The 27,995-nt window shown below is 40.3% G+C and overlaps 2 protein-coding genes and 1 long non-coding RNA gene across 4 annotated transcripts in view; 1 reads left to right on the top strand and 2 right to left on the bottom strand.

The window, feature by feature from the left end:
- Positions 1 to 699: 699 nt before the first annotated feature.
- Positions 700 to 10,128, bottom strand: FAM8A1 (family with sequence similarity 8 member A1). The gene is made up of 5 exons (XM_059852173.1): positions 9,612 to 10,128; positions 4,914 to 5,034; positions 2,539 to 2,662; positions 2,175 to 2,314; positions 700 to 1,859 (listed from the first exon to the last, which is right to left on the bottom strand). Exons 1-5 carry the CDS (start codon positions 10,105 to 10,107, stop codon positions 1,715 to 1,717), a joined length of 1,026 nt encoding a protein of 341 aa, XP_059708156.1. The 5' UTR covers positions 10,108 to 10,128; the 3' UTR covers positions 700 to 1,714.
- LOC132330162 (uncharacterized) lies at positions 10,116 to 27,162 on the top strand. The gene is made up of 3 exons (XR_009487233.1): positions 10,116 to 10,319; positions 13,720 to 13,806; positions 26,426 to 27,162. It is a non-coding gene; the product is annotated as an uncharacterized LOC132330162 (long non-coding RNA).
- The window catches only part of CAP2 (cyclase associated actin cytoskeleton regulatory protein 2), a 68,835-nt gene continuing 57,970 nt past the window's right edge, over positions 17,131 to 27,995 (bottom strand). For both annotated transcript variants that reach the window (XM_059852161.1, XM_059852150.1), the window contains 6 exons: positions 25,641 to 25,830; positions 24,618 to 24,793; positions 23,289 to 23,412; positions 22,989 to 23,071; positions 20,273 to 20,413; positions 17,131 to 18,726 (listed from right to left, as the gene is read on the bottom strand). In XM_059852161.1, coding sequence (XP_059708144.1) covers positions 18,643 to 18,726; positions 20,273 to 20,413; positions 22,989 to 23,071; positions 23,289 to 23,412; positions 24,618 to 24,793; positions 25,641 to 25,830 — 798 coding nt within the window. In that variant the 3' untranslated portion in view covers positions 17,131 to 18,642. The remainder of the gene's footprint in view (positions 18,727 to 20,272; positions 20,414 to 22,988; positions 23,072 to 23,288; positions 23,413 to 24,617; positions 24,794 to 25,640; positions 25,831 to 27,995) is intronic.

Below are 27,995 nucleotides of genomic sequence, written 5' to 3'. Positions count from 1 at the left end.
GCTGGAGGTAGGGGGGAGGGGCAAGGTTGGTCTCTCAGGCAAGAAGTGGTAGGACAAGGAAACGGCTTCAAGTTGGTGTCATAAGGTTTAGACTGGATGTTAGGGGAAAAAAAATGGAAAGGGCTATCAAACATTGGAAGAGGCTATCCATGTAAGTAGTAGGATCACCATCCCTGGGAGTATTCAAAAAATGTGATTAAGCAAGGGCTCTAAAAACAGTGCTCTATTCAAGACAACTTTTTTTTCCTTTAGTTCAAAAATATTTAAAAGCAGTTACCTAAAATGTTAGTGACCTCATTCTGGGGACCTAATGGATGGCAAAACATTCTGCAACTATAAGCACAGGATCTAGTCCTGAATCATCATTCCAAATGAAAAGTGAAATGCATGCACAATACAGTCATACACAGAATAACACAATGAAAATATTGCAGCATATGGACATGTTACTGATTAAGTTATTACACCTGGAAACAAGAGCAATAACCAAGCTCTCAAACATTTCTACTGTCAACCAAGCCATTGTGCAAAACTGAAGGCAGGGCGAGAACTGCAGCCACTGAGTGGCATGTTAAGCCTAAGAGAGGAACATACAAAAACTGACTGAAGAGTTCCAGACTCAGTTCAGTAAAACATTAATATTGCTTACATTAATTTCCTGAGATACTCATAACATGAGAATGAATCATCAAAGCGATATAGTCATGCAAAATATTAGGTTTCTTTATTCAGTATTTAAGTTATTCTGAATATACAAACAATTAGCTAGAATGATAAAGTGAAAATAACCAGTATTTTGTACTTCTGCAGATTTACACCCATAACACATTTCAGTTAATGGTTTCTGCATGCTCCTGAAACACATTCACTTCTGCTCTGCATTATATGCAAGAAATAGACAAGTGCTTTCACTCCAAACAGAAGCAAAAAAGTTACCTTTCATTAGCATGGTCTGTACTGTTGATGGCTCCAGAATTATTTACACACACCAGATCACTAACACTGCAGTGTAACATACCCTTCCCAGAGGAAAAAGCAGCTATTGTTTCACTTCTTCATTAGCTTGGACACGTGAAGTAAGTGACAGTGCTTGAGACAATCATGCAAAAAAACTTTTCACATCAATGTTGTGAGAAAATACTTAAAGGTGAGAAAATATGATCTGTGAAGCAATAATAAAAGACACTGATAACCACTGCTGATCTCTCTAAATACATGGCAACTTAATTAACATCATTTGCCTTGCTGTCTAATACTGCAGGTTTCTTCTCCCAAATCCTTTGAAAGGCAACTGCCTGGAGAAGAACTTCATTTTCTAATTATCTGCCAACATCCAAAACTGTAGGAGCAATATTTCTTTGAAGGTGGCATATTCCTAGGGGTCTGCTTTCCCAGACTGACGAACAGAACAGCTCCTTTTTGCAGTTAAAGCAGACAGGTTTTGTCTCATCAGTCAGAGGTTAATACTCCTGGATTTAATACGTATCTTCTCTCCCAAACTTCTTTGGCGTCTATGAAAACTCCAATACTTTGAAGGTAGTTGCTGGCATCATACAGGAACCATACATTTTCTTTAGCTTCTGAATCAGTTCCTATTTAATTAGGGCAAAAGATTCCAACAGACACCTCAATTTCAGTTCTGGGGTAGGTCTCTTTATTCACTGGGGTTTGGAGGGGATGTTCAGAACCAGTCTAGAAATCTCATTTTTTGGTATCATCTGACTCCATTTCTTCTGACCACAATAGTTCCTGCTACAATATCATAGGCGGTTCTGTTATGCTGGAAAAACAGCAGTGTAATGAACGCAGGAAAAAATGATGCAATAGAAAAATTCTTGATCAAAGCTCGTACTGTGGACCTGAAATCAGAATAGAACATTCAGTGCCTTACTTTCACTTTTCTGCTTACATTAGTAGTTAACTTCCAAGTTTAGTGCCCAAGTTTTGCACAGCACAGAAGTCGAGCTTTAGAGGAGATTTAACCACCTACCCTGAAAAATACTCCATGTGACTGAATAATTACCATTTAATTCTTAGATCACAGAATCTGACAATAGCTGTTCCAGCCTGACTATTGCAAAGGTCAACAACAAAGCAACGGTGAACTTCCTTCCAAATCACACACTTTCGACACTGTTAACCTGAATGCAGCGAGCCTGAGCAGGAGCACTTACGTTGTCATGCTGACATTAGAAGATGGAATGACTAACACACGGCTGGGTGCAATAAGTACAGAAGTTTCACACGTCACAACTCGCAGTCCAAGCAAGAATTTCCCTGGGGTTGCTCCACCTGCTCCCCAAATACAGATTATCTGTAAAAGAAAGGTTATTTTAAGTCCCCACATCACCGTGTTGTTGACAGGTCTCCCAAACTTAGTTATCCTCAGGACTATGTGAATGTCATAAGCTTCAACATAATCCAAAATACTGTTAAGAGGATTTACTTTATTGGCCAACGATAACATTATTTTTTAAAACCATTTCTTCAACAACTCACAACTGTTAATTACAGGGGTTAATGTTTATGAGTAGTTACCTCATAAAAGCAGACTAATAACCTGTAGATGAGAGCTACTATCATCATTTTCTGCAAATCTTCCATGGACGTATCTTCATCTATTTCTTCTATGATGTAATGCATGGCAAATTTAGAGATGTCCCTGTACAAAATAAAACTGAACTTTAAAACCACCCTTCTCCCGATACCAGTGTTACCCCTTTAATACCAGAATTCACTCCCTCTGTTCTGGTATTATAAGAGAACAAAAGCTCCTTGCACCCTCTCTGATACTAAACAGGCCATTAAAATTCAGAACACTCAGTTTCATTCTGAGTTACTGCCTAATTTGTTTTGTCTTTTTCATTAAGAAAAGATCATTCTTTATTATCACTTTTGCACAATGGTGTCCCTGGTTAGTGAGCTGCAGAATTGTTCTGAAAATTCTCACACTTCTTGGGAGGTAAACAGATTCTGCACATAATCATCTAACTCGATACAAATGGAAGGCATCCAAGTCTCCAAGTATCTTCCTACACTGCACTCAAGGAAAAAGAAAAGGGCACTCTTTACAAATGCAAGGGAAAAGTTGGCAGTCTCCCTAAGAAATCAGGGGAGCCCTATATCCTCCTCTGCATGATCAGGGTTCTCATTAGGATTCCTCATTCTCATTCTTCATGGCTTACCATACTTGTTTGGAGGCACCTTGGTATGCAATAGGAGGATTCAAACATAAAGCAATTGAAACCTTAAGGTTTTTAGCCTAACAGAACTATTGGAAGCATCCATTTGGAGTTAATGGCGTATTTTCATAAGATAAACTCCACAGATGTAACATTCTTATCTGATACCTGGAATGGATATACTTACAACATACTAAGGCAAGAATTTTTCACTCATGTGTCTAATTAAGGCTCACACAGAACTGTGCAGTCCCACTTTAAAACAGTCCATCTAATATTTGTGCTACTTGCCCTCCTTTTCATTTAGACTTGAAGACTGAAAAAAACCCCAAACAACCCAGGAATTAAAAAACCAATGTAGCACAACCTGCATTTCCTTTCAATACAGCTTTAGCCTCAAGTGCCTTTCTTGAGCCTGTGAGGGCCTATGTTTTCCATGACAATTCAGCCTAACCCCAAGCACACCATGTCTCTTAAGCAGATAACCCCCCAGAACATTTTGCTGAAGTTCCCTGTAAGCAACTGTCTCAAAACTATTAATATTGAAAACGCTGTAAATAACTCTTTTCATCACTTTACAGCAGCAACATACATATAGTTGTTCCCCATCTTTCCAGTACTTCACTTTGTATCATTCTCCACCTACTAAAGGCAAAGTGGAAACACAAACTGTCAGGTTACAGGTGATGGGATCTGGCCACTAAACAGAAAGGAACGTTTGGCATTTTAATTGCTGCTTATCTGAACAAAACCCAGCGATCATTTACACTGACTCATTTATTGTTTTGGATTTGACCCTCTTTCACACCCCTTTTTAGCCATGGGTGAAGGTGTCTGGAAGGCATTTGTATATCTGTTATCACTTTACAGTCAGGAAACTTGGATGGTTCTTGAGCAGAAAGCCTGGGTTCCAAAATGTGTTTGTACAGTAGTGGAATTATCGACTGCACCAAGATCTCATCTCTTAATCAGACTGGAATATTTGATTACACCAATCCAAAGCAGAATAAGAGAGTTAAGGAGTAAGATATCTACAGCTAAAGAAGCAGTTAAAAAATAAAGTGTTTGGGGTAAATTATTACATCTGTGTACAAAAATGTGAAATGATGAATCTTTCAGTCTAGTGTACAGTTGACACACACATTGCTTACTTGCACTTTTTAAGAAACCCAATTTACACCCAGTGAAGCCTGCAGTGTGGTAGTATTCCTAGCAACCAGGCTGTATTTTCAAAGTACATTCATATCTGATCTGCTTGATTAGATTTTTTTTGTGGGGTTAGCATTGTTTAAGTCAGAAATCTGAAACACAGCACCACAGAAGATGCTATACATTAACATGAAAGATGCTAAAATTAACTTAATCACAGCCAGATCTAGTACATTTTAAAGGCTGCTTAAAAAGTGTGTCAATGTTTTTTTTCTTTGAAAATTCAAATGAACATTCTGTAATCTTGCTATTCCTTCCCCTCCATGAATGTGCAAGTCTAATCTTTCCTTAGTAGTGAGTTTAAAAGCCTACAGACCAGTACAAATTCTGTGTTTCTATCAGCTGACCCAAAATTAGGATGTATTTACAATGAAGTTAGTCTAGTGGTTAGCTTTTCCTCAACTTCTGTCATTTATTTAATGATATCATATGCAAAAACATACCATAAATACAACCTGACACCTCAAAGAGCATGAAAAGCTTAAAGCTGTATGTAACAAAGCTTTAAATTGTTCAACTTACTTTATTCCACTGAGGTGCATAATACTTAAAATGATGGTTGCCTTTATAAAGAACAGAATAAAAAAATCCACCATCTCTGCTATGAACCTGTGTGCCAGTGAAGGGATAAGGAACTCCCGACCTGCAACAGAAATAGTTCACATTACCCAGATTTTACTGCGCTAACACAAAGTTAACACTAATGTCTAAAGCAAAACCCACATTAACCTCTCTACAAGAACATAACCTAGAGGTCTGCTCACATGTTTTTTGAGAAAATTTATAAAGACGAATGCATAAAAAATAATCTGAATTGCTTAAGTTGAATTAGAAGAAGCTTCTTGAAGAACTTTAACTGTTTCACAAGCAAGTCTCTCATGATTAGGATCACAGCCAAAATCAGACCCTGCTAAAGAACTGAAGTACCGAAGATAATTTTTTTTGTTCTTTTGTTTAGAATAATCTCATAGAGAACAGATTACAAAGAAAATCAGACCTACCATAACATTTTTATCCCTCAGCACCAAGGCTTCTGTGTATATCAAGTACCAGTTCTCTGAGTAAAATACAGCCTATTTTATCTCCATTCAAATACAAACAGGAATTAATGAAAATACTTGGCATAAACATTTCTGTACATTAGTTTTAACAAAACACAGCATACTGCTCTATCTGCAGCCAGAAAACATATTCTCCTATTTAACTGGCCACATGCAAATGGGCACAAAGGAAGGAGTCACAATCTTTTGTTACTCAGGTGATTTAAACAAAGAAAATATTAGAGAGTGTCTTAGAAAGTTTCCAAGAAATAGTGTTGCAAAATAATTTCTTCTGGACCCAGCTACTCCTCTATTTTCCAAAGGACTCTCACATGTAGCATACAAGGACTCACATCAAAACTTCACTTAGAAATGCCTTTCTACTACCAGATGGAACCTGTGGAAACAGGGACTGGTTTTGTTACTGTTTCTGAGACTACTTATCCCCACACAGAGTAAGGACAAAAGAGGAAAGAAAATCACCATCAAGTTTCATTTAGAATAAACCTCCTCAGTTCAGCTGCTGAGACTGATGGTGCCAGCCATGGCCCCATGAGCTGTGAGAGCCAAGCCCACAGCACTTTTAAACAGGGTAAGAAGAATCTGGCAGAGATCAGCTAAGAGCCAGCTCTTATTTAACATACCTGGGTTTATACAGCTTCGTTTCATACCTGCTGCACTGATCACTTTGCATTGACAGTATCAAGCAGCCTGGTTTTAGGTAGCAGGGGGCCCACAAAGATGGGCATGCTGCTGGCCAAAACTGGGCCACTGAGGGAGGCTGGTAATGCCTCTGTGATGACATAGTTAAGAAAATTGAAACAAACTAATGGGTTTTGCTTCTAGTCAGAGACGAGGAGGAGGTGAGAATATGTGAGGGAAACAACATGGTGACACCAAGGTTAGTGGAGAAGGAGGGGAGGAGGTGCTCCAGGCACCAGAACCGAGATTCCTCTACAGGCTGTGGTGATGATCATGGTGAAGCAGCTGCTGTCCCCCTGCAGCCCATGGGGATCCACAGGGAATGCAGAGATCCACCTGCAGCCCGTGGGGAGGTGCCCATGCCAGAGCAGGTGGATACCTGGAAGAGGCTGTGATCCAGTGGGAGATACAGTGGAGAGAAGGACTCCCTGCTTCCAGGCTGGAGCAGCCTGTCCTGGGAGGACTGCACCCCGTGGAAAGACAGACCGATGTTGCAGCAGTTTTGGGAGGGCTGTCTGCCTGTGGGAGGGACTCAGGTTTGCAGCAGGTGTGGTTGGGCTGCTGCTTGTGAGAGTGGACCCAGGCTGGGGAAGTTCACAGAGAGCTGTCTTCTCTGGGAGGGATCCCGAAGTCTCACAGGGGAAGGACTCCTCTTCTGGAGCAGTGGAAGAAAATCTTCGTGATGAACTGACCATGCCCTTTTTCCCTGCACTGTTGGTGGGAAGGAGGGAGGGGCTGGGGGTGAAATGGTATTTTACAGGCTTATTTTACTTTTCATTATCCTCCTCTGATTCTGTTAGAAATAAATTTCACTTTGCAACTAAAGTTGAGCCTGTTTTTCCCTTGAAATAGTCCTCCTTGTCCTTATCTCACTCAAGAAGCCTTCCTTTATTTCTTTATCTTTTTGCCATCCTCTACCCAGCTGTGGCAGTGGAGGGTGACCAAGTGACTCTCTTGGTGCCTGGTGTTGGACCTGTGTCAAACCAAGACACGTATAACACTAAAATACATTCCACTGGCATTGTCAAAGCCTGTCCAAGTTTTCTAATTCTAATTAGAGATTCTTCAACTAAGGCAGGAGAGAACACAGCCAGTCTCCCAATCCTGGCTTGAGCACACAGCACCAAGTGAAAGCTTTCATCTGCTCTGTCAAAAGCAGCACATTTATTGGAGTTGGTGGTAGAGACTGATTTATTCACCATTGAATAAATTAAATTAAATGACAGCCTAAAGAAGAAGCTACATGGGGCTAGGAAAATAAGTATTCAAATTATGTTTAACTCCAACATATTAAGAAACCTTGGCAATCCTTAGATTCTGGCAGATTTACACTGCAGTGATTCAAGCTGTTCGTCATATCTACTCTTTTGCCAAGGGTTACTATTTATTCAGCAAGGACAGCCAAATTCAACATCCATCCAGCTCAATGTCTAGGATATTACATCCACATACTGTTTAAGAGGAGTTTGCACCAGTCAGCCACAGGGCAGCTGGGGCCTGGATGCACCTTTTGCCCTACTGTTCCCAGCGTATGAGCAGTAATCTCCTGCAGTGAGGCAGGGAGGGACCAGGCAAGGAAGTGCCTAAATCACGGTGACTGTCCACAAAAAGCCTGCCTGTGACCAGGGTGCTGTTAAATTTTGCTGCTCTGACACACACCTGTAGGCAGACTGAAGAGGCAGAGGCAGTTTACAATCCCACTTTTTGACATTCCAGTTTGAAATCTTCAACATTAACATAAGCTGTCACTTATTTCAGCTTACGTAAGCACACGGGCTGTAAACTGCACTGCCACAGGGACAGATACATGACCTGCCCTGCCTCGCCTCACTGCTGTGTGGGCAATAATCTACAGCAGGGAAGAAGGAGCCATAATCACTTTAGCTGTTCCGGATATATCCATCTGCAATCTGAAGCCAAAGCATCAGCACAGCAGTCTTTGTTTATAACTGTATTGTATCACTGCATCACATATCTAGTCCCCTCAAGAAGGCCAAGTGTATTGCAATAGTATGCAATATTCAGAATAACCATGTTCAGCAGCATGAAATGTTATTCATGCCCCAAATAACCTTTAACATATGGAAGTAGCTCCTGAAAAAACAGGTAAAATTTCAATAATCATTTCAGCCTAGCCTTTGTCCAACCCTCCCTTTAATGACTGGTAACATCAGTTCATAACCAAACTATAACAGAATCAGGGCATAATTACAGAAAATACTATTCTGTGTCCTAACCGTGTTTAAAAAACAGGTGAAGGTGTCTGGAAGGGGTCTGTATATCTGTTATCACTTTACAGTCAGGAAATGCTTGGATGCTTCTTGAGCAGAAAGCCTGGGTTCCCAAATGTGTTTGTACAGTAGCGGAATTATCGACTACATGCAGATCTCATCTCTTAATCAGACTGGAATATTTGATTACACCAATCCGAAGCAGAATAAGAGAGTTAAGGAGTAAGATATCTACAGTTAAAGAAGCAGTTAAAAAATGAAGTATTTGGGGTAAATTATCTTCTTAAAAACATAAGAAAGAAACAAGCTCAGAGGCTAGGCTCCCTTCCCTTGGAAATAAGGAAAAAGGAACAAAAAACATCTTCCACACACATACGGCCACTAAGCTTATAAATAATGTCACAGATCAGCAATGTCGTACTTTGTCCTGCAAAGAGAAATGAGCTCTGGCTTTTTTCCAAAGTCCACCAGCAGTGCTCTCCTCCAGTTTCCTACCTTTGCTCACAGTGGTACAAACATTCAAGGAATGTGACCTAGGCACTCCTCGACTTGTGAGGAGTTGTTGCTGTTCTAGGTTTTACCTCTCATGAGGTCAGAGTGAGTTTGCTTTATTCCTGAAAAATATAAACAGAAGGCCTGCTGTGCACTGCCTTCAATGTTTACAGCTGCAACAGACGTTTGTTTATCTCGGGTCCCACTGCCTAGCCTGTTCAACGTCAGCATGTTTTCACTTCTCTGCTTCGATTCGACAAAATTATTTTATTTAAGCACCAAGAGCTCACTAAAATAGGCAAAGTTAGTTTAGATTTCGTAATCCAAAAGGGCTACTTATAAAGCTAGATGCATTACAAGCCTGTGACCACAAGAATAAGTTCCACTGGAAAAAAAATCACCTCTTTCTTATGCAAGAAAACATCTTTACAAGCTCTGAAGCTGTAAGCTGTACATGCAAGTCAATCCCCTCAAACCTGCTTACGTATCACGTTCTGCATTTAAAACCTCGGTATCAGGGCTGTCACCCTGTATCCAAACTTGTTTATGGACCAAGTTCCGGACTTACGACCTCGGTATTAGGGCTGTCACCCTGTGTCACAAGGCACAGCCACACGCCCGGGGCCGCAGCCAACGGAAGCGCAGCGACTCTCAACGTCGCACACCCCCGGCTTCCCTCCAGATCCTGCTTCCCGGAGCTGCGGCTCTCATCAGGCTCCCCTTCCTCCCCACGCCCAGCCCCGGCCCCCACTCACCCGCCGGCCGCCCCGTGTCCCTGGAGGCGGCGCTGCCGCTGGTGCTGGCGGCGCTGCCGGAGGCCGCCCTGGGCAGGGGGGACACCGCGCCCGCCGCTCCCGGCCAGGCTGGGCTGGCAGCGGCGGGGGCGCGGGGCCCCGTCCCGGAGGAGGCCGTGTGTGCTGGTGGCGGAGCGAAGAGGTAGAAGGGGCTGTAGTAGGCAGCGGCGGCGGGCGGGGGCGGCTGCGCGGCGGCGGCGGCAGCGAGGAAGGCGGGTGGGCAGCCCTGCCAGCCCAGGTACCCGCAGTACGAGTCCCACAGCCACTGGTGTACGCGCCGCGCGTATTCCGCCGCGCTAAGTGGCTTCGTCCCGCCGCCCTCCGGAGGGGAGCACGACGGTGGTGAGGACGCGGCGTTGGCTGCCTCCTCTCCGGCGGGGCTGCCTCCCTCCGCCATCGCCGCCGCCCCAGCGCCAGCCCGGCCGCGCTCCGCCACCTCCTCCATCGCGGCGGGCATTGAGCGTTCACTGCGCGTGCGCCGGAGACGCACCTCGCCTCTCCCACTTATCGCAGCGGAGTTGGGGGGGGAAGAGCCTGAGGAGGAGAGCGCCGCGCCAGGGGAGAAACAGGTTTCCCCCCCGCCCCCGCTACGAGATGGTATCGCCGAGCGCTGAGGGAGAGGCGACTGCGCCTGACGTGCGAACGAAGCGGCCTGCGGAGCTCCTCACGGTGCGCAAGTTCTGCCGTTTTATTTTCCTGTATTAATGTTGTGGGGTATTTTTCTTTTTTCTATCTCCCCCTTTTCATCTTTTCCCCTATCACATATCATGTTCGTCCTCTGGGGAAAAAAAAAAACAACAACCAAAACGAAACAAACAAAACCACCCAAAACAAACACAAACAAAGCCCAAAACAAAACCCCCACAATCCACAGAGTCATTTAGGTTGGAAAAGATCTCTGTAATCGAGTCCGGCCTGTGACTGAACATGACCCTGTCAACTAGACCAGGGCACCGAGTGCCACCTTCAGGCTTTCCTTAAACACTTTCATGCACTGTGTCTCCACCATTTCCCTGGACGGCCCATTCCAATGTCTAGTCACCCCTTCTGCGAAGAAATTCTTCCTAATATCCAACCTGAAACTCTCCGGAGAAGAGGCCGACCCCCACCTGGATACAGCCTCCTTTCAGGGAGTTAGGGAGAGCGATCAGGTCACCCCTGAGCCTCCTCCACGCTAAACACCCTCAGCTCCCTCAGCCGCTCCTCACAGCACTTGCTCCCTTCAAGTGCTGAACAAAGAACCAGCAGCAAGTTTAAACACAGTTCTTCTAACTAACTTTTAGTCTTTAAGGTTTCTGTGTTCTGTTAAGCATCTCAACCAGACCAACAGTTCTGTCTGACAGAGATGTTAACACAGCTCAATACTGAATTAACAAGTAATACATACGATGAACCTGGAATGTTTCCCGTATTGAAGACAGCACAAGTCAATGCTGAACATAACCAGAAGTTGCTCCCTCTCCCTGGTGAACTATTTTCCCATTTAACCTCACCTAATTTTAAAAAATTGAAATAATTTCATAAAATCATAATAGAATCATAGAATGGCCTGGTTTGGAATGGACGTTAAAGATCACTGCCCCATGGGAAGGGATAGCTTCCATGAGCCCAGGTGGCTCCAAACCCCATCCAGGGGTGAACACTTGAACACCTGGCCTTGACCACTTCCAGGGGTGGGACATCCACAGCTTCTCTGGGCAACCTGTTCCACTGCCTCACCGCCCTCACAGTAAAGAATTTTTCCCATGTATCTAACAGAAATTTCCAGTCTTTCAGTCCCAGAAGTTTGTGTGGAGCAAGTCTCTAACACAAGCAAGCTAAGATGCATTGCCTAAGTGATTATCAAATAGTGACCCATACAATATTATGCAGTTATGTAAGGTGCTTGCACTCACTATGTAGCTATGGTTTTAATTACACTGGCATGTTTTGTAACACAGACCTTGGTGAAATCAATATAGGTAAATGTTTAGGGAAACACAGCAAGTTTTACCATGATTAAGAAGGAAGAAAGGAGGGAAGATGGACACGTGTATAGAGGAAAACATGGTTTGAAACCATCTATTAATTCCTAATAGAAAAACCATTTTGGAAAACTTACAATAAATGCAACAAGACTTCTTTCTCTATAATATTTCACTTCTTCCTTCACAAGTTACAATCTATTTAATTTTTTTTTTTTTACCACAAACCATTCAGGACCAAGTAGTATCTAGGTTTTGGGTTTGGGTTTTTTTTGGTGGTTTTTTTTTTGTTTGTTTTGTTTTTTTCTTTTTTCTTTTTGTGGGTTTTTTTGTTTGTTTGTTTTGGTTTGGGGTTTTTTTTTGTTTCTGTGGCCACAGGTTTTGAAAGCCAGATCAGATCTTAAAATAAAATTACAAGATCTTAGAGACTTCATATAATGTTGCCAGTCATATGTAAATTTTAGGCTCACTAGCAGCAGCATTACACAGGCATAACCATAGTTAGAATTCACTATGAGATTATTCTGGATATTCAAGGTGAAACAGAATCACTGACAGCAGAGAGCAGGTGACTAACAGGTAGCAATGTAATGTTTCCTCATGCCCAAATTTTTCAGTTACTAGTTTTTCATTCTTCCGCTTAAAAAAAAAATGCCCCACAACTGACCCACAAATTCTGTGAGCATTCAGATTTTTCTATTCTGGGACACAGATGACAGAGATGCTGTGACAACATGGCTTGCCAGTGGTGAGAAACTCACAGTTTAGGCTTTTGATGACAGAGGGTCTTGTTTCATTGCTGTGTCAGATTGCCACACAGAGCAGTATTTATAGTCTTCTGCAGCACCAGTTCCTTGCTGCATTGCTTTAGCTTATGGGTGGGCAGCTTGTTGTACCAGCTGATGAAAGTAAGTAGTTGAATGCCTAGGCAGTTAAATATCCTCTTCCCTAGAAATGAGATTTAGGCAAGAGGAAATGTTTTGAACTAGATCAAAAGAAGGAGGTAAGCACCTAAAAGCTGGTGTCATAATAGTGAGGGTTTAAGGGGAATCTGGAATCTCACCTTAAGCTCTTTAAGTGTAGATAATGCTGAAAAACCTGATCAGTCACTCTTGAGTGGGGAAATCTTCATGGTCAATAAGAGGTAATGAACACTGGTGTGCTGTAAATCTGGCTGTTGTACAGAGCTGCAGACATTGTACCTTTGCTCATTTTTGATATGCCTTCCAGCATCTTGTTTTCAAGGGGTTTAAACCACTTTTAAAACCGAGGAATCACCGAAGCACTGAAGTTCAGTTCTTTTCTTTGCTCGGGGGATAACAGATCACATCTCCCGCATCATACTGAAATATTCTAATAATAGGAGCTCTTCTAAAGAGTCCTTGGATGAGAGTTGTTGGACATTAATCAACAACACGCTCTTGTCATTGCAAAGTGGTTAATTATTGTTTGGCCCAGCAGCTACAATTCATGCTATTTAGACATTTGTATCTGGTATTTATGATCATGTACAGAGTGAAATTAAATGCAAATGATGGTTAAAGAGATTCTTCGTCACTGAAACTATACAGTCACCAAAGAATGAGAACCTTCCTCCTTGTTGGGGCAAGCAGCCCAATACGGAACAGGAAACTTGAGCCAAAAAACATATGTATGCATTTACATAATGTAAAAATGGTGGAAAATGGAACAACTTTCTCCCAAATTAAATTAATTGAGTCTTTCACTCTGAAACTGATGTGTCTCATCCATCTAAGGAACTTGAAGGAGAGATTGGCTCTAAAGCCTTACACAGTTGACTGAGGCAACTTCTAATAGATGCAACTTCAAGTGGAATACAGAGAAAACAGAATCCTGGTGGTCACAGTTGATAAAAAATACAACTTTTCCACTTTCATCTTAGGGTACACAAGTTTTTTGTGTGGTTGCCTGTTTATTAGTACTGTCTGGTTTAGGAGTTGTGCTTGAACACCTTTATTTGCCTTTTACCTTGGCCTTGTTTGAAGGAAGAGTAACAACAGAACAGCTTTACTCAGGAACGTGGCCCTGCAAAGCCTTACCAGTTGCCTAACTCCCTTCTCTGTCACATTCCCTTCTCTTCCCAGGGAGGAGATATGGTGGTGCTGCTGTTGAAGCAGCCGTGGGACTATGGCTTCAGAGAGTAAGAGTCTTTGGTGGTCAGTGGTGATCAGGTAGGGTCCTCAGCATGCCACAAGACCTAGGGAAGAAGAGTTAAACCTAGGAAGTCACCACTGAGTTTTGGGTGGTAGAGAATGTTCTCTGTTCTTCTACAAAACTTTTGGCATACAAAAAGATTTTTCAGGGTTATTTCAGCCATAAAGACAGAGCAGATTCTTGTCTTCTGGTAGTCAGAACATTCCTTGGGGAGCATTATTTATGATTTTCATCTAATAAGAGGGGGATTTTATCACAAGTCAGGGGCCTGTTTATAGGCATCTTCAGAGATCAGTAGCTACTTCTGGGCAATATTTTCACAGCAGCTGGGCCCAGATCACCTCCATAAGGGAAGCTGAATCTGCTTTGTATGTTCTTGATAACTGCTGTGCTTGCTAGCATACTGTGTAATTGACTGAACGTTACCTCCATTTGTCTGGAAGCTTCCATGTTTTAGAAGGAGACAAGTTGAACAGCACATCAGGAGAGTGCACTAAGGGTGCACACTGAACTGAGCCCCTGAAGCATTCCAAATGGCCAAATGTTTGATCTCTAGGAAAGACATGTGAGGCACAGCGTGGTGAACACACAGTGCAGTAACACTGGAGGAACTCCTGCAGATCCAGATACATTGAGGATTCAGGAAAGAGTAAGAAGAAAAAATCATTTGTCTGCAAAATAACGATGGCACAGGGAAGCCTTAGAAAGTGCCTAATTCTCTAGCACATGGAAAAGATTTCTGGTCTTCAAACACAGATTTGAAATTACTTGCTCCTTTATCGTCAATGGCTCTGTTAAATATTACTTTTAATTTCAGTCAAGTATTTTTTTGAATGGAGATACACTTAGCAGTGTTTAAAAAAAAAAAAAAAAGAAGGAAAAACAATCCAAAAGATCTTTTTAATAATTGGTAACAAGTAGTTATTTTTTATTCTTCCTTGTTCCTCCCACTCAAACCTTTAACTTTTACCAAGATGATAATTTCAATATCAAAGTAATACTAAGTGTTTTTACAGTGACTTTTAGAGGGCAGAATTCCCCAGCTCCATGGCAAACAGCATTCACGCCCTTTGTAATCGCTGCAGTCCCCCAGGTTGTCATTAAAAGCTTGCAAAGACCTGGCCTCGGCTGTTTCCTGCCATCTGGTGGGTACTTGAAGTTACTACCTCGATGCTTCTAATTTCCGTGGATTCTTAGTAACCAGTATTCTGAACAACAAAGCGAGAATCACAGAACGCAGAAGAGCTGAGGTTGCCAGGGATCTCGGGAGTCCACCTGGCCCCTGCCCAAGCAGGGCCTCCTAGAGCCGCCTGTGCAGGGCCGTGTCCATGGGACTTGTGAATTCTCCAAGGAGGGAGACTCCATTGCCTCTCTGAGCGACCTGTGTTAATGTTGGTCAATCGCACCTGAAAACAGCTTCCTGGCAGGCAGACAGAGGGAATCTCCTGTGTTTCAGTGTGTGCCCATTGTCTCTGGTCCTGTCACTGGGCACCCCTGAAGAGAGCCTGGCTCCCTCCTCTTTGCACCCTGTTCTAATTAAGAAAGTTTGACATCCATTGAAGTTTTTCATAAGGAAAAAAGCTCTTTACGTTTAGATACTTAAATTAAAAACTCACCTTCCCTTTTATGTGTGTTTTACTGTCTGATTGAGAGCATCTGTACTAGTGCATATTTGACCCATGCAGGTTTATAGAAATGAACTGGCTAATTTCACCATACACATTTTTTTCCATATCAATATATGAACCAAATTCACTGTTTTCTGTTTTAGCAGTGGTACTGACTTTAGGGCATGACCACAATATTACTGCAGTGTAACGCAAAAATCAAAGGGTATCTTTGTGTGACAGCATGCAGTAAAAAAAAGATCAATGGGACCTCAGGGATGCTCAGCATTTAGCAGTTCATTCCTTGCTGGAATCAACCATCAAACACAGATCAGTCTTGCTGCTGAAAATTTGGTGGCTGCAACTGCTCTTGGTTGAGATGACTCATCAAATGACTCTTCTGCAGTTTGTTGGCTATTTCTATTCTTAAGATAAACTTGATTTTTCACAAAATGAGTTTTTAACCTTTAATTGTACACAAATTCATGTTAAATAGAAGCAGAACTTTGTTGATTTAGCACTCCTTTGTAATTTTTAATTTAATGACAGGTTGCAGGGAAAGAACAGTCCAACCTACTGGAAAGAATACTATGACAAGTATTTTTTATGATGACCAAATTGAACTGACAAAAGGTGGTTCTAGGTTTGTTGTTGTTGTTATGTGGTTGACTAAGAGTGCTGGATATAATCTATTTTAGAAGTCTCTCTCCTACTTTTCTGGTGTTTAGTAATGCATTGACTTGGTATCGATTGCCTTGGGTCTGAGGCAATTTTCTTTTAAACTTCTTTTATTTTCTTTTCTTTTAAACTTCTGCCCTCTCACCAAGGTCTGAGGTGTGCTCAGACTGTCAGGCATGTGTTGTTACTTTACAGGACCTATTTCTGCTAAGTAACCAGTCAAAGTAATGTACTTAATGTGAGTGTTAAGGTGAAGGTCTAGCCATGAAGGAGTTTGCCTTCTAATGTTTAAAGAAGAATCAGATCAGCCTTCATGGACTTTGTATTTGATGGGGGAGTTAAATCCCTCAGAGGAACTATAAGAATTTGCCTCTGTAGTGATTCAGGGCTGTCTTGCTGCTTTCTTTTTATCATCAGGATTTGATAACTGGCTGGTGTCTTACCTCCAAAGCAGTAAGTGGCATCCTGCTGCTGCATAATGCCTTGTTCCCTCTTTAATGCTGTATGAAAGAAAAAGTCGGTATCTCAGGCCAGAATGCTCCAGAAGGAGATTATTTTGTGGAACACATTACAATTACGATTTAAGGATTAAATAGCCCTTCAACAATCCTTTTATCATGACAAGTATGCGATGCCCATTTTTCAGAGATGAGACACATCCAAGTGATATATGGAGTGGACCTCCTGTGATTGAAGCCACATAGATAAACATCAGGAAAAGCTAAAAATAGAAGGCAAACTGTACCAACTTGCACTACATAATGATCACTTCCCTAGACATAATCCCTGGAAGATACAAGTGTACCTAGAAGTGAGAATCATGAAAAGCTCAATTTGCTGGCTGTTGCCAAAGTTATGTGCATGGCACTTCAGGTTTATCTGCCAGCATACGGAATATCCTCTACTCACTGTCAGGTGGATTATGGCAGCAAAAGTGGTGATATTTTAGTGAAATGGAAGGAAGAGCTACTTTTTATCACTACACCTTTTTAAACAGGGTTTAAGGAAAAGAAAGCTTATAGGACAAACAGTGCAATAGGTTAAGCTCTGAACAACTTTGTTTTTAAACAAGTACATTTTCCTTTTTATTTCATAAGAAGTTTACTGTTGAAAAAATGATATATATTAAAGCAAACACATTATACACATAGGTTAAACATCAGATAGCAAAACTGTAAGGAATGAGCACTACTGGTTGTATTGTATAGGGTTTACAATCAAAGGTATACTTAAAAACCCTTAAGAGTTAATGAACTTTCAGGGTAAGTTAGGCACAAAATTTAGCTTGTAACTAGCTCTGCAAGCATCTCACTGTCATTTAAGTGATACAAAGTATTACAAGTGATCAAAAACATAAACTGACTTTTAAATTTTTTTAAGTTTTATTTGTACTATGTGCTGAAATAGTACAAATGTATACAATACTCCACCTTTGTTTAAAAAAAAATAAAATGTAGGGACTGTAAAGTAGAGTCAAAGGCCTAAACCAGCCCTTTATTTGGGCTCAGAATTAGTATGGCATAAATCTATGGCTTTGCTTTATGAACATATTTGAAAGTGAGTAACTCCTACAAATGTGGGGGAAAAAAAACCCCAGGATGATACTTTTAATGAACATGATGAGTTACAATACAAATATTTTAAAGGAACTTTGTAAGTAAGGGAAACTAGCTGGTATCAGATGTGTCTGTCTTCCTTGGTTTTCTGTATAAGATGCAAGATAAAATGTGAAATTTTAAAAAGTGAGAGACTGTGTCACCCAAAAAAAAAAAAAAAAAAAAAAAGAGAAAAAAAAAAGAAATCCAAGGAGCAAAAAACCTTCAAGTAATTTCCTGCAAGGTTTTAGCATTGATGAGGCCCTAGCTTAGAAGGAATTGCTAATTTGCAAGAAATCAGAGGGCAGCAGCGAGTCTGTGAACCATAGTAAAATCTTCACAGAAAACTGTGGGATCTTCTAAATATGCATATTAAAAACATTTTTGATTAAACTACCAGATTTTTTTTTTTCATTTTCATTTTTTCATATATTGCTGTGGTGAAAGTTGTCCTTTTTTGCTTGTTTGAAACCAAACACATTATGATTGCCACAGAACTGCTAGAAACTGCATACTTTCTACAGGTACATTTTTACTGCACCATACAGGAATTGCTTAATAGGCAAAAATAAACACCTTAAAGTCTTAATGCTGTTTTTGATTAGCAGAAATACAAAAAGGAATGCACTGAAGCAAGATGAAAAAAAGAAGTGTATCATGCAGTATGTTGGCTTAATGTATACAAAATTTCAAACCAATGATGTGACTGGAGGGCAGAGGGGGTTTAACCTATTGCATTCTCATTCAGAATTAAAATTGTATGTGAAGGCAAACTGTGTGGAGATGTGACCAAGACTGGGATGCCTAACAAAAGGGTGCCAGATGTGTTATTGTTCCTAGCATGCAGAGCTAATGCTTGAAGGCCTATGACAGCAGCATGAACTCCTGCTACCTCTAGTTCTTTACATTACTGCTTTGTGTGTGCTGGCCGCAGTCTGGCCGCAGTCAGCAAGTGCTCTACGGTGTGAGGAAGTCAACCCACAATCTCTGCAGGTTCAGTGACCAACTTAGATCCATCCCATGCTGTCTTGAACTGTTCAGGAACCGGAAATTCTTTCTGGTAGGAAACAAAAGCAACAATGATGGTTAAACAAACAGGGGATATCTCATGAAAACTGGTGGAATACTATTAGTTCTACATGACTGCGAAAGCATTGATAGTTCAGACATGCCAGGATTAGAGAGAAGCCTTCTTCATTACCCTAGGAAGTTATTTAACAATGCCACACAGGAAAAAGCCTGATTGCTACCCAGTTTCAAACAGCCTTGGTATGGTACAACTTTGCAATAATCTCTCTCACACCATTATCTGCATCAACTAAGTAAATAAGCCTCATGTCAGAAATTACTTCAGATTCCATCGATGTCTGGGTTGGAAGACGGTAGAGAGGATTTAGATGTGGAGATTAAGCCAGTAGTCTAATTTTAAGGACAAAAGCAATACTGTAATATGGAAGAATAAAATAAAATTAAAAACCCCAGTCATTTTAAGTGTGATACACTTCAAAATAATCAGCATCCTTTGTGGGGTACACAAAATGAAGCAGAACATCAAATAAAGAGCCCCGCTATTCTACAAATTCAGTGAAATGATGGGGGATGTTGTTGAGTATTTCTCTATACCCAGTAAAGGAAAAAATATGTGAAGAGAAGGGTTTTTTGTTTAGACCTCAAAGAGATGTTTTGGTAGCCAGTAATTTCTGATGGTATGGTGATTTTGAGGCAAGAATGAACAAAAGGACTCTCTTTTAAAATTAAATAAGTGAATATGAGCCCACTAAAAATTGTTCCCTTTTACTTCTGTAAAGCTGGGCATCCAGCAGTCACTTTTGGAAATGTGAAGCACAGAAGTTCTCATTACATACTTTATTTTATAAAGCCTAAACCCCTGTACTAAATTCCAGCCCAACAGACTAACAAGAAATTTAAGTTCTGTCTATGGCCATGCACTACAATTTCAACTCTGCTCTATTGATGACACCAGGGAACTATTATGAGCACACTTTGTCTGCTTGTGTGTGAGGTGACAGAGCATGACTTTACTAGAAATGCCACTGTGCACAGTATGAAAATTTTACTAGAACAGGAAAGGAACTGGAAAAATGCCAGTTTAAGTGGCTTTTAAGGACATACGTTGAAAATAGTACAAAGTACTACAGTTGCTATCCGTGTATCAATAGCTTTAGAAAAAACAAGTATATTATATTGTATTATTTCACTACTATTTATGTAGTAGCATTACATTTATCTTAGTTTTAGCCTTATCATCTTCAGACTTAAGTGCTCTTCTGTGAAGGTAATTTCTTCGGGAGATTATGTTTAGATATAAAAAAAAGAAGATCAAATGGATAGGACACAAAGCCATTATCCAGCAGAATGGCAAGACAGGAGATAATTTTTGATCTCTAAATTATTTTGTGCCTCAGAAAATAAGGAATTCTTCCTCCTGAGAGACAGGCACATAGAAATTAAATTGCTTTGGATCATTTTTCGGTGACATAATTATGCGTGTTACATCAGTTTCTTTCCTAGCAGCTTAAGTGCTCTTAACTGCCAAGACTAGTATGAAACAGAAAGGAAATTTAAAAAAATATCTTACTCACATAATCACCATCCTGGGGGATAAGAATGTTCATCTCAGATGACTTGGCACTCACAATCTCACAATCCAATGACTCCTCACTGAGGTAGATGTGGCAGCCTTCTGTTTTGTTAATAGAAATGGTTGGCACTTTCCCCATCACCTGCAAAATAAAATCTACTTAACATCAAATCTTAAATGCAAACAGAGATACTGTTAATAAATTCCTCATTGCCTTCTAGGTCTAATTTTGGCCACCAGGATCTGATCTACGTGTCACCTGCCTGCGTGATGCTTTGATTTGATTTGTTGGACACTGAAAATTCTTGGTGGTGGTAACAAAGACCTATACACAACAGCAAACTTGTAATGTGCAGCATCTTTTAATACACAACTGTATATTAAACATGACAGAACTTCTCTGATTCTCTCTAATTTCAGTTATGCTTTTGTGCTGATATTTAGGCAGTGTTCACCTTGTTCAGCAGTGAGTATTGGCTAAGAAGTCAAACATGTCAACTTCAACCCAGTAAGGGCAAAGGAAAGACCCCAGCATAAAGTAGTACTCAACAAGGTATTTGTAATACACTCTGAAGAATTCAAAGCTCTTCCAGTATGCAACCCGAAAGGGTTTTTATCCTCTTCAGGCAAGCTACAGTTCTAAATAGGTACTAAGATCAACTTAATTAAATCTCTAAAACTACTTCATATGTCACTTTAAGAGCAAGCACATGATTTACTTGAGGCGAGGAAGGGAAATCTTCTCTTGTTTACAATTTTACAGATTGAAAGATTTCTTCATGGCCAACAGTCTGACTCACTTTTTGTCAGTAGAAATTCCTGCTCCTGCCCTCTCTAGCAAGGATGGCAATATACTCTGGACATAAAAACACCAGAGATTATCCTAAGCCATAGAACAGTGACAGCACGTGACAGAGATGTACTTGTTAATGAAAGTGTCTCCCATCACTTAATCAAAGAATATCTTTCAACTTCAGTTCCTTAAATGTGGCAGTAAACCAAATGGTCTGTCCTCTTGCATCCCACCCTTATCCTGAAGTCTGAGCTATGCAGTGGATCAATGCATCTTAAAGTTCCTCTTCTTAAATGGGTTCTTATGCAATCAGGAACAGAAGGAAGGGTGTTTAAAAATTTTTGCAATCATCTGGCAAGAAAAAAGATACCACTGAGATAAAGGAGAGACAAACAATTTGGCACTAAAGTCACTATAGCAAAATCTATAGGATTAACTTACTGAAATCTGTGGCCTTAACATATCATGTATGTTAAGGCAACATATCACGTATGTTCTAAGATATCATGTTTGAACATTATGAACTCAGGTCTTCAAATCACTGAGAAAACTGAGGTTCTTAGCACTTGGCATAGGCCAGCCCTGTGGGAGCTGCCTGATTCAAGCAGCATACAGCATATAACCAGATCCTGCCTTTCTAAGTGGATGCCCAGTCTGCTCCATGATATACACAGAAGCCTTATGCAATATTCATAGAACATGCTTAATTTTGATTCCAAGAATTTTGATTCTTATAAAAGGTATTTCCATTTTATTTAAGTATTAGTAAGCTGTGGATTTGCTATTAGATATGAAATTTTCAGCTTTCATGAATAGTTTAAGAGGTAATGATTAAAAATAATATAATTATTTAAAAACTGCTCCAGTAAGTGCCTGGGATCTATAACTGCCTTCTCTGCTGTAAAAAGACATGTAGTGATCATCAATAAAACTGATTGTTACACTTCAGTCACTTGCATAAGGTTCAACATATAAAAACCCCATCTTGCTCCTATTCCCTGTGGTGGCTGTGACCATTGTTTCTGAAGCATGGAGCAAGACTACCTATATTTAATGTCATACAGCAGGCACAGCCTCTTAAGCAAAAGACCTCACTTTGAAGAGTGGCAGTTTAATATAATAATTAACATTTCTTTTTCACTTAAAATAGTATGTCCTAGACTCCCTTATTGCGATTACGCTGTCTGTGTCAGACACAACTCAGCGTTAGAGCAGGTAGTTAGACCTCTGTGGAACAGGATGACTGAGTGCTGTAAATGTCAGGCAGACTGTACATTTTGAGCAGGACAAGTGTTCCCAGTACAGAGGGCAATGTATAGATTTAAAATACATGTATATTCTTTTCATGAGAGTCACAAGGAAGATGATCTCTGATGAAGCTTTTTGAAGACAAATAAGTACACTACTTAGTTATATAAAGTGTCACATCACTGGCCAGGGAGATTTTTTTGAAATCGCAGCACCTACTTTTACATTATAGCATTTAGATGTCCCTTGACAGTCCATTTGAACATTTCCATTGAAAGGATAAGAAAATAAAAAAATCTTGTGCAATTAGAAATCAAATAGCTAACTGCTAGAATTTCTTCTGTAAGCACCACTGAACTTTCAAGTGCTGGGAGTTGCTTAGCATGAAAGCAAGCAGATCAGGGACAGAAGTAACAGTTCTACCAGTGTACAGATCTCTCAGCTCCACCAGAACCAGAAGGCACTGGGCTACGAGAGGTTGGTTCAGTGATAGTAAATAGTTTTCACAAGCATTTTCTAAAAACATCAGCAGAATTTAGAGCATATAAAGATCCATTTGGATACTTCTTACTTTTGTTGTACTCTGTGGGTTTTTAAAATTTCTTGTAACTATATGTTGGGCTTTTTCACCCCCACTTGTTCTAGGTCTGTCTTCATCTCTCAACTGGATATTTACCTGAATCTGAATATCCCTGGAGTTGATCACTTCCACGATTCCCACAACATTGTCAAACACAAGGCCAAACTTTTTACAGTTGTCTAAAATAAAAGCAATCGTAAATAAGAAAGGCAAGACAAAAGCAAATACATGCACACCTGCTACATTAACTATGAAAATTCCCAGCCTGCACTGCATAGCTGAGTGACTTTCGTAATCAATCATTAAAGTGAATGGAATGATTCAGATGCATTATTAATCACATAAGTCAGTTTTTCCAAGATTGTCACTTGAAGCCCAGCTGAGCTACCCACTCACCAATAGTAATTGAGTTGATTTTTCCTTTTATCTGAAGTGTAGATTTGTTACACTTAAAAATGTAGGCCACTTGCTTGAGTTCAGTGTTGTTAATGACCAGGTCATTCTTATCCTCTTGATATTCCTATTTCAAAAGAAAGTTTATTTAATTGGTTCTCTTTAACTAACAGTCTTAAGCTAACACTCAGACAGAGTTTAGTACAATTTATCCTCGAGTCATTGCATCTTCAGTTACAATAGAGCAATATCCTTCCTGTGGCTTAAAATCCAAATCTGCTTCGTGACCAGATATCTCACCACATCTCACCTAACTGACCCTTAGATGACACTGTATCACTTAGAGCTGCAGAGCTGAAGAAGTTAGCACAGACAGTGATAAAATCCATTAACTTTGCAGCTAAGATGTTATGCTCACAAAAATTAAAAAAGGCACTCACAAAACTGCTGTATGGCTTCCATCTGATTCAGACTGAAGAACAGAGCAAGTTTTCCTTCCCCAAGTGTTATATAATATTGTGAACACATACAGGCATTACCATATACAATAATGGAGTAATAGGCAAATAAACTTCCTTTCACTAGACTTAAAAGAACAATTACACTCCCTGGATGCCCAGGAAAGGCTGGGGATCCACAAGGAAAGTTCCAAGTAGTAGAACCGTAACAACATAACACAGGCAAACAGTGACTGCACCTTATGCAAACTGGACTCTCCTGTAATATACACTGACTGTGTATATAATCTTCTGCATGACTAAACTGCGTGTTCTTTCTGCTCTCTCTTAATCAATTTTCATTCATAGATTCTTTAGCATATGCCTACATCAATTAACACCTAAACTTTAAACAAATCTCCTTTTTCCATCTGTAGACTGGGCAAAAGGAAAACACTCCTCTACTTTTAAGCACAGAAAACATGCTTGCGTGGAACAGGCAATGAAATATAAATGTATAATTCCATTGGCTAGGGAAACTGGAGAGGGTGGTCTGTGATGACTGTTCTCATTCACAGGAATGGGCGGCAAAAAGGGATTTTAATTGGTGTTTTCTAATGGACTTGTTTCTGGGGCATTGTCTGATTTTGCAAGGAATTTATATGCCAGTTCTGATGTTCTCCAGTGAGATGAATTAATAAGTGATTCTCAGAGACAAATTAATTAAGATCGTACAGAATAGTAAAAGTTGAACTGCAGCAATGCAGAGAAATAGAGGACTCAGCCCTTTTTAGTTGCAACTTTGTTTTGTTGCATGTGAATGACAGACGAGATGTTTCAGTCCTCCTGGTTTGCAATGTGCAAAGTGCAATTCAGAGGTGTGACTGGAACTCACCACTCTCCACTTCTTTCCCTCTAGCTCCAAGACAGGGGCATGGTTCTGCTGTGGGGAATTCTTGGGAGAGGTAGGACTTGGAGTATGGCTTTTTGTTGGAGAACGAACAGGTGGACCTTGGGCACGTAGGCTGGGGTTCTTGTGAGTCTTCTGGTCATCAGAGACATGTCGAAGCCCTGAAAAACCAAAAAGAAAGGTGCTTGTGAAAGAGAGTCTATTTTCCAATCCTAAAAGTGCTCATATTGAAGCATGAGAAGTTTGTTTGCAGTTGTGTTATGTTATTCTCTGAAATTACTTTTTAAAAAAAATTTCCTCAAGGTTTACCTGGGTAACGACCTGAAGTGTAATTGCTGACATACTTTTTAGCAGATCATATAAAAACTCTTCTACTGTGGATGGGCTCTTAGTATCTTCAACAGAAAATCCCACAATGTCTTCTAGGTCCCTCTCTGTAGCAAGCTCTGAGAGCTTGTTGTATCATGTTTTTCCATCCGTAAAACAGAGTTTCTTTTTCTAATTTATGACAATATTTGATCTATCCCTGCAGCATTAAATGCAAATATATCAATCATATGTATTTAAATTTATAGATATATACTTAAATTACAGCTGTCCAATTTTAATACAAAAAGCTTTATTTCACCTGACATGTAAGACGTTTTGACACAGGTTTGTACACTCAATGTGAGTCAGAAAGAGGGATAAAACTTTATTGCAATTGCAACTTAAGAGGCTAACCAGCTACTGGGGGCTGAAGATATCCAGCTTGGCTGCCTTAAAATTAAAAGGATACCTCTAAATGGTGTGAATGTCAGGTATACTGAACTTATTTGAGTGCTGTAGCTTCTAAAGCACGTTTTGGTACACAGCCTTCTCCATTGGACCATTGCAAGCCTCAGAAGGATCTGAGCTGCTAGAATGTAACTTAAAAATGCTGTGAAAGCCGTGAAATGCTGAGAAAAATGTAACAGCTCTTGATGTAGTTTGACTCCTGGATCACAATTCGATTTCTTTTCTCCCGACCTTTGGTAATTGCCTCTCCCTGGTTAAGCTGTGCAAAGAGGGCTGAGCGAGCTGCAGTTCCTTCATCCTTTGTGGTTTCCGTATCGAAGATCGGGGGCGGTCCCGGGGGCGGAGGTGGCGGAGGTGGCGGAGAAAGGCAGGAGCCGCTGGTTAGAACAGATCGCATGGACATGGGGGATGCAACAGGACCCTGTTTGAGACAGAGGGAAATATTTTGCATACAGTGTTTCAAGGAACATTGCATCACAACAGCTCTTATTCATTAACATCCTTGAATGCTGGGCTCAGGTGACTCTAGAAAGCCACAGGCTCAGGAGAATTTCTGGCTCCATAATCGAATATAATCCTACCAATCTTTCCCTGCACCTGAGCAAGCACAGCTAGAAAGAGTGACAGCCCACACTCTACCCTTACTGCAGAACGACTCCACCTAAAATATTTGTCCTAAACACTTCTAAGGGCTGATGTTAAAAATCTTTAACAGTAACTATTCCATAATTTATTCCAGTATTTACTAACATAAAAAGGAATTTTTTTCCCAGATAAAGATGATGTTTTGGTACAACACAAATAACCGAGAGGTTCATGAACTGTCAGTTATACACAGACAACATGATAAATTGTATGCAAGATGTAAAATGCTATTCTTGGAACTGTTCAAGTTATCTGTAAAGATTCAATTACCACAGAATGTACAACTAGGTGATTCATGTCTCTTGATTCTGAAATTCAGTTTTTCAGTTTTTAGTTTAATTTCCTAAATTCTTTTTCCCTTTTTTTTTCAGTTGCAGGAGATCACAGCACATAAAGTTAGGAGTGAAGTGGGCCTTGGCAAAGTAAGTACACAATCTTTCTTTTAGTTTGCATAATCAGTACATATTTTTTACATATGTACTTTGCACAACAGTACATATTTTGGTCTGAATTACAATTCTTATATAGAATATTATCAAAAAGACAGAAAATACTAACAATTATCTGACTAAAATTTTATAAGAATGCTCTAACAATAGATGTTAGAGACAATCTGAGAATCACTTTTACTGTCTTGCCACTGAGTGTCACTCTGATCCTACCTCTCTGCAGCACGGAGGGAACTTTTAAAAGAACTATTGAGAAAATTAGATTGGTTCTGATGAGTTCAGGTAGCTACAAAGATACTGTGCATTGCAGCAAATAGTAACAGGTGGGCACACACAATGGGAAAATTACAGCGACTTACGGAGTCACCGCTCCTCTAACTGGCTACCTCTGTTAAGAGATACAGGTTGTTAGTGCGCCCCTGGTAATCCATCCTGGAAATAGATATTGCTTAGCTGGCCTCTGAGGATATTTTTAACCATTTATGGTACTACTCTTTCTGCTTTCCACTAAACTGAAACAGCAAAGCATTGATCTGATTCATGCATCTCACGGGAGTGAAAACTACAGCTGTATTTTAAAAAGTAAAACTTGTTCTGGCCTGTAATTCCAAACTGTTAACAGGAAAAGGGCTGGGGTCCACATGCTCCTTTTTAACTTACTCTTCAGATATACTTTAAAAACAAAATAAAAGTCTAAGCTCTCCTAAGGAGATAAGGTCACATCTTGTTATTAAATCTTTTTGATCAAATGTAAACAAATGAGAAGAGTCTCCTTTTGGAACCAATTATAATTTATTGTCAAGATATACTGGGACTAAAGTCAACTGCTTTTAGAGACATTCCAGTGTTGCATGGATACATTTAACTCAGAGCTTCTGCTTACATACTTCCTTATTACAGGTCAGTGTTTTAGGCTGGGGACAACTTCTTCACTGGGCCCTCAGTTTATAGTGCCTGTTCCCTGCCTCTGCTAGTGACAGTGAAGTTACGTGCAGCAAGGTCAGCAGAACAATGAATTATTGTAATTAAAAAAAACCAAAAAGAATGTAAGTGGATTTAGTGGTACAATCAGTTATTGCTGCCTGAGGTGCAATACAGATCTTCCCCTTCTGTTGCCTGCAACCATAGCAACTGAATCTACTATGCCCTGGTTATCCAGAATTATGAACATTGCATTTGCAAGGCTTTTTAAAACACTCAGATACGCAGAAATGGCACTCACCATTCATTGTGTGAACATGCAGTTATGAATTATGTATGCTTTATGAAAGACAATAATTAGCAGTAGTGGTAGTGGCTAATAACTTTTAGTCTGAGATGAAAATCTGGTTGCCAAATTCCAAACTGACATCTGCTTTCTCAAAAATACCTACTGCCTCCACCTGCCTATCAGTACAGTGCTGTAATTTTCCAGAAAACTTGTGTAAGAATCACACATCCACTTAGAATTAACACCATCTGAATTGTACAAAGGCCGCAAAGATGCATTAAA

Source organism: Haemorhous mexicanus, chromosome 1 (assembly GCF_027477595.1).
Source record: "Haemorhous mexicanus isolate bHaeMex1 chromosome 1, bHaeMex1.pri, whole genome shotgun sequence".
In the NCBI taxonomy this organism is placed as follows: domain Eukaryota; kingdom Metazoa; phylum Chordata; class Aves; order Passeriformes; family Fringillidae; genus Haemorhous; species Haemorhous mexicanus.
The sequence above is the reverse complement of the archived record's forward strand: the minus strand, read 5'-3'. Positions and strand labels throughout refer to the sequence as shown.